We start from the raw sequence: 7,557 nt of genomic DNA on the forward strand, positions 1-7,557 counted from the left end.
AGAAATCGCTAAATGTGCGTCTCGCTAAAATTTCCACTTATACGGTATTTATATTGAATACATGTACAAGTGGAGAAAAATATGCTCATTTAAGAAAATAATAATGAAAAAAATGATCAAGTAGAAAAATCCAACATGTGTACAATAAAAATAGACAATTGATAACGTTGACAACTTACCTGGGTATTACAAAGACAGTACAGTAAGAGTGATCGTTCCTTTCATGTAAGAAGTTGTGATCAGTAATTTTATCCACTTCCAGTAGGAAACACATTTTAGAAAACAATATTTTAAAATTAGAAAAATGACAATCAGCTTAAAAGATATGTCTTCACTTTTAGTTTGACTGAAAGTTGTAATAATACAAACATGATAAAAAAATGATATAACTGTTTTTCATCGTTAGGTTAATCCACATACGTAAATGTATTGTTTCACGTTGTCAAATTCAAAATTTATTTTCGTTTCTGAATTTCTCAAAGATTAACCAAATGACTAACACATTTTAATTGAAATCACGAAAGTTTATAGCAAAAGCATTTCACTTTAAATCAAACCGAATAGATTGTGGACTTTTCTGCAACCATCATTTTTGAATCTTTACAAATTTATATCGCTTAAAATTTCAAGGTTTTTTTTTTTAAATAAAAGTTTGTATCATCTGTCCTTAACCTTTAAAAATATTGGTCCTAGCACATTTGGTTGCAAACATTTTTCAATCCTTTTTATTAATTTGAATAGGAAAGAGCATCCAAATTATTTTTGTGCATCAAAATTAGTAAAACATTACCAGTCAATATGGGACGCTTTTTTCTCTTTCTTTAATTTTTTTCATACGCAACGTACCTTACCGATTGATAATTTTTCAAGATATTCTTAAAATTTAAAAATTATCGTCAGATGTTCAAAGACAAAAAAATCAGCATGCATTACAGGGGTTTTTAAAAGATATTGATTGGTGAAAATTTCTGGATGATTCAACGAAAAATGTATTTAAAAAATACTTAACATATATTCTAGATGTTTCTTTAATATAAAATTGTTATAGAAGAAGTGTACAACACTATAAGATAAGATAATTTTATTTCCAATTTTGGGCCCAGAAGGCATAAAGGTTTCTTACAATGACAAGATAGAAAGTTCTGAAAGAAAGGTTAGTAAACATATACAAACATAAACACACACACACACATGTATATATCTGATATAATATTACAAGTAACTGGACATGTAGATGCAGCAGTTGGGGTTATCAAATTGTTAATTAACACTATATATAGAAGTTAAAATACAACACAGTTCCTTCAAAAAGCCAAAAAAAAAACTATACATTGCATATAACCTTAAGATATGGCTTCGGGGCCATAAATCTAGATGAGTTCACTTTTGATCCGAGTATAATCTTTTACTAAGGATAAAGTACTGAGTAGTAGTAAAGTGAGAATCAGGTCAAAACTGACCCATCTAGTTGTATGGTCCCGGAGCCAGGCGACACCTCTGTAATTTCCAGGATTCTGAGTCTGTAGGATTACTATTCTTTATCTTCACCTGTTTCATTAAAATAAAACATATATCATGAACAATACTTATTGTATGTGGTTTTTTTTCGTTAAATTATGTTGTTTAGTGTCTCTTCCTCATACTTTTATTTTGAAGATTCTTGACACCGCCAAGATGCGTGACAAGTATATTATAAACAGCACAGTCCTTGACTACCTGTCAAGTATTCTAGAGGTGATTTTAGTACTTTATCGTCTTCTGCTTGGCGCAAGACACCTCTAATTATTTGTCTAATAACTTTACAATGGTGATTTAATCCCCTCTGACGTTATTTAAAGAAGTCATCAAATTTGTCTAAGAATCTCCCGAGATAAGCGAGCAAACACCGTAAAAGAAGCTGTGTATAGATTTTGTTTGCAGTTAACCGAAGGAGCAATAAGTGGGGTCATAAAACAGAATACTAAAATCTGTCGTCTCTATTCATAAAAATTAGCAAAGAATTTACTTCAAAATACATGAGGAAGTATTATGTTTAGTCTAGAAGCTAGAAGACATGATACATGTTACCAGTTAAAAGATATGACATGAACCATACATACAATACAAAACCCGTTCTCTATTGTTGGGTATGTTACGTGATCTTGTTCTGTCCATCTGTCACATTAACTTCTCCCTCAAATTCGGTTTATATATTTTCCCTTGTACCCAAATTCATCTTTTAGGACATGAGTTGTGGTGTCCATGTATATGCAGTAAGATTTTTAAGTTTTCAAATTCAACCTTGGAAACAAATTGGCAAGTCAAAAATAAATTATTTTTCCTTAAAAACATTCTGGGAACATTCTAGTTCTAAAGGTCTTCCTATATTCTATAGCCAAATAATCTCTGGAGTACATGTATATATGTGCAATAAGGGATTGGATTTTTTTTCTAAACGCAGGAGTTAATTTAACTCTGATTGATGTGATTGTTGGTTTATATTTTTATTATATGAAAAACGTTTCTTGTCCTTTTTTTCACTATTCATTTCTAAATGATTTCATATATTTGAATGTGATAAATAAATGACACTAAAAGCAAAAAGATAGTTCCATCGCTCTTTACTAAAAATTTTCAAAACAAAAACACACAAAAAGACATTCAAAATGTGTCTGTATATAACAAAGCAGCTGTTCATAACATAAAACAAGAGTGGTAAGTTTCTCCGGTTTGTTCAAGCTTATACCACCTTGTATACGGTTCACCGAAGCAGAGCTCCTCAAACTGAATGGTCATCTGGCCAATACAGAAGTTCCTACCGTATTTATTATAGTGCCAAACTGTTACCAGTAATTCTGAATCTTGTAAGTCCGATTTTGATATAAAATACTGAAATAAAAAGAAAAAAGGGTTTGATTCAAGAAAGTCCTTTAAGGATTATTATTTTAATCAAAGGAAATGCTAATATAAAGTTACATATATCTACCTAGAGTGTTACATTAATGTATTGTTCTATAATTTGATTTGTTGAAAACAAGTGAAAACAAGAAATCTGAGCCAATGCTCGCTAGTAATACCCCCGCTCTGATGTAAATTATAAAGCACTATCATGTTAATATACTGTTTACACAAGTTCAATTACAGACAGATGAAGTTGACATCAGATTCATATCAAAATTAGTCCCACCATATGGCATGCCTCAACAAAGTCGGTAATGAAATTTCAAGCATCTGCTATGAAAAGCTAATGAGAAAACTGCTACGAAGATTTGTCATGTATAAAAGGGACAGACGCTCAGACAAACAGGAAGTTGATATCGGATTTAAACAAAAATGTATCCCACCAAATGGCACGCCTCAGAGAAGATTGTGTTAAAATTTCAAGCATCTGCGATGAGTAGTTGCTGAGAAAACTGTGACGAAAATTCGTTATATATGAAACGGTCAGACGCACAGACAAACAGGAAGTTGACATCGGATTTAAACAAAATTGTATCCCACCATATGGCATGCCTCAGAGAAGATTGTGTTAAAATTTCAAGCATCTACCTTGAGTAGTTGCTGAGAAAACTGTGACGAAAATTTGTTATGTATGAAACGGACAGACGCACAGACAAACAGGAAGTTGACATCGTATTTAAACAAAAATGTATCCCACCATATGGCATGCCTCAGAGAAGATTGTGTAAAAATTTCAAGCATATACGATGAGTAGTTGCTGAGGAAACTGCGACGAAAATTTGTTATGTATGAAATGGACAGACGCACAGACAAACAGGAAGTTGACATCGGATTTGAGCAAAACTGTATCCCAATATCCCAACATATGGCATGCCTCAGAGAAGACTGTGTTAAAATTTCAAGCATCTACTATGAGTAGTTGCTGAGAAAACTGTGACGAAAATTTGTTTCGGACGGACACACGGACACACGGACGCACAGACAGACGGACAGACAGACAGACAGACAGACACACAAGGGTAAAACAGTATACCCCCCTCTCCTTCGGAGCGGGGGTATAAATATTTTTGAAGAGTTAAAAAAGTTTAATGACTATAAAATACTTGTTATTTCCATTTTGATGAGGTAATGCAAATGTTGATGTTGCTCTAAGATTCTGTACATTTATGTAACATATCTCCTCATAATTGCAAAAAATGAAAGAGGATGAATTCTATAGTTCATAGGATAAATGGTCGATTTCCTAACATGATTTAAGCTGCTAAAAATATATTTTAGACATTGGTTAGTTCAATAAATGACATTTTCACTCACTTGTTTTCTTAAAAAATTTATACACGAGGTTAAGCAAAAGCAAGCTGCGAATAGCCAGATTTGTCTTCTCTGGTTACAGGAAAAGAACTATATGCGGTATATTGCATATATTTGCCCCCACAAAAGTCAAATTTTGAAAACTTCCTGAAATGTGCTGAATTCAATAAATTGTATGAGAAATATAAATTAACAGAAAATATTATAGTTTCAAAGCAGTGTATTCAAATTTTTTTGTTTTAATGACGTCATAAACTAGTCTTATTTTATATCCTTTTTCAGAAAGAGGACAAAATGGACAAAATTTCAACACTTTTAGCTTTAAAATATATACAGCGCAAGTTTGTTCAGGAACAATATTGACATATTTCATTGATATTATCATTTTACATATTATATCAAAATCTTGATCCTGAACACACATACGCTCGGTGACTTCTACTCAAAATACCGACGAAATATGTAAATTTTTCTGTAGAATTCATAAAAAAAAGAAATTTACGTCATGTTTGTGACATCATATCGTACATATGACGTCATTACTTATGAAATTATTCATTGCGTTGAAGTCAGCATATATTCCCCTGTTTAAGAACTTAATGAAATATATCTCCATCAAAGTTTGATTTGGGGGGCAAATATTGGTTATTACCGAATAAAGTTCTTTGTAGATACACTATAATATATTTCATTATTGTCATGGAAATATTATTTGACCAAAGAATTCAATTATTATCCTGCGTCTGTGTTTTGTAACTAACCTAGAGAAAGGTTGCAAAGGATAAAACTTATAACAATGCTCTCTAATTTACTTAAGTATGTTTCATCATACCCGAAATAATTCATAGAACCTCGGATTGGTTGAGGATGGCATGACCTTTGTTTTCCTTTTGCCGTATTTGATATCTGCGATAACTAAATATGATTTAACATATCTGAAATGAAGAACACAGAGATAATCATTCAAATTTAAGTAAGGTACTTTAAAGTAGTTCTTTTACTTAATTTAAATCGAATAACATATTCAAAATAGCATTGTCCCAGTGAGAGATTGGTTTACTTAAACGTATCTTGTTTTAGCATGACTGATTTGATTAAGATGAAATTAATCTGGATTTCGATTTTCAGGATTCCCCCTTTAAAATCTATCTTACGGATTTGACTGTTGTTTCTTCCAATCCACAAAAGGGAGGTTACGACATTCCATAATGGACACATCTAGACTCTTCAAGTTATTGTTGTATTTCAATCCTAGGCATATAGCAGGGGCAGTATCCCTCTAAAGTGAAAGTTTAAGGAAAAATTTATAAAATACACAAAACTATTGAAGCTAGTAAAAAGCTAAACAAAAATGCGAAAACAAAATTGTTTGATATAAAGCAGTAAAGATAATGGAAAGTAGCGGAATGCATTTTAAAACTTACCACATGATCGTTGGCCTTAGAATCCAAAGCAATGCTGTATCTAGAGCTTTCTGAATTAAACATTTAAAAGTTGATAATCACAGTACTAAAATTCAGTTCATTATCATTTTATGTAAGTAAAATATAATTGTATTTAGTATGAGTTAGTTAATCATTTCAGAGCAAAAAAAAACCCGACCTTTTTTCTTCTTATCTAGAAGATCATCAAAAGATGAAAACGAGTTTTCGGTTTCATCTTTCGGACTCTGTTCCTCAAACTGGGAAATACAATAGCTTTCTGTGTCGTCTTCACAATAAACAATGGTCTCTAAACATGGACTCTCTGGCGAGATCCTGTACCAGTTTGTTTCCCTCCAGAAAGTCTCAGGATAAGCAGGATCTCCGACAATTCCAGATCCTAAAGAAAAGAGGGACTTGAATTACTAGTTCCATGTATTTGTAAAGTTGATATATACACATCTAATGAAATTGTCGATTATTGTGTTGGTGAAATTAACATGGATATTATTTACAGATGTAAATAATGAGTATTCTGTAATTGAGAATGAAGTTTTTTTTATCATTTATTACAATGACGAAACAAATGTAAAATTTGTGTAACAATATACATCGCCGGAAAACCACGGTTAATTTCGATGGAGAGATGATGAGTAAAACATAATCAGCCGTTGGTTTCCGACGATATTAACTTTATTACAAAACAAGTTTGAGGAAAATTCTAAGAATGTTTGGTACTGTATTCCTTTTTATGTTTTTTTTTTCTACATAACTTGAGACATAGGCTCAATTTCTGTTTAACTTCCTTTAAACTTAAAGAGTATTTGAATAAATTAATATAATTAATAAATAGTACTTTACCTGTATAATTCCATAATAAAATTTCAAGGCACCAATCCATGATCATCACGGAAAGAACTTCGTGATTTTTCCCACTAACTGGACAATGAAGATTTCTGGTCAATGGTCTAACATTTTCAAACCAGTCGTACTCTTGACAATTGCGTAAATACATATAGCAATTTTATTCGAATCTGTCTTGATAATTCGTGGTCTTTTCATCAATTTGATCTGCCCTCGTCGTGAACTTGTTACATTACAATAGGAAGAATTTCTTGTAATTCTATGGACATAAATATATTACAGGATGGTGAAACGTAAAACCGTGCTTCGAGGTTCTAAAACTTAAATTCAATTCTAAAAATAATAAATCTTTGAAAATTAAATAAGGTCGCTAAAATAACATCACCAGAATTTCATACTTTTTCGAAAATATTTTTACTTCTGTATCAATATATCCTTATCACCTGCATATGGATTTTTTTATGCGCAACAGCATTACGTACATGTTCAAAATCGAGGTAAGTTGAGAAACACGTTTATTATAATAGAATATCAAGAATATTATTTCAAGTCATCAATTCGCGAGTTCTATACATTGACCTTGTCAGCAAATACGACCTATCATTAAGGCAAATCCAGGTGGACGTTTTACAAACTAATTGTTAGACCATCATCAATATACTGAATTACAAACGGATTTTTTTTTCTGTTATTTCCCGATGATGTCAAGGAGCAAATAGTGGGTTTGATCGATCGGCAGTAGATGCTCACTCCTCTATGGCACCTGATCCCACCTCTGATATTTCAGACATCCGTATCTGTTCTTCTCCTGATTTGGATTGTTTCAATGGACTTTTGAATTTGAATATTGTTCGTTGTATCCATGTTTCTTTTAAGCTTTCTTCTGCTCTAAGTTCATAAGTACTGAATAATTTTAAGAACCGAGGTTTTTTTTTTTAATTTTGCCATACAGGCACTACATAGACAGATTCGATGCTGACACGAATATTATACATTTATTGCATGATAGTGAGGGAAATAT

At 31.8% G+C, this 7,557-nt stretch overlaps 1 protein-coding gene across 1 annotated transcript; it reads right to left on the reverse strand.

Moving 5' to 3' along the window:
- Window positions 1-2,665: 2,665 nt before the first annotated feature.
- On the reverse strand, window positions 2,666-6,687 carry LOC134256194 (synaptotagmin-like protein 2). The gene is made up of 6 exons (XM_062738843.1): window positions 6,534-6,687; window positions 5,854-6,072; window positions 5,676-5,725; window positions 5,406-5,530; window positions 5,084-5,186; window positions 2,666-2,868 (listed from the first exon to the last, which is right to left on the reverse strand). Exons 1-6 carry the CDS (start codon window positions 6,685-6,687, stop codon window positions 2,674-2,676), a joined length of 846 nt encoding a protein of 281 aa, XP_062594827.1. The 3' UTR covers window positions 2,666-2,673.
- Between the last annotated feature and the right edge of the window lie 870 nt (window positions 6,688-7,557).

This window comes from Saccostrea cucullata, unplaced genomic scaffold (genome assembly GCF_032062105.1).
Source record: "Saccostrea cucullata isolate Sc308-1 unplaced genomic scaffold, CSIRO_AGI_Scuc_v1 ctg204, whole genome shotgun sequence".
In the NCBI taxonomy this organism is placed as follows: Eukaryota; Metazoa; Mollusca; class Bivalvia; order Ostreida; family Ostreidae; genus Saccostrea; species Saccostrea cuccullata.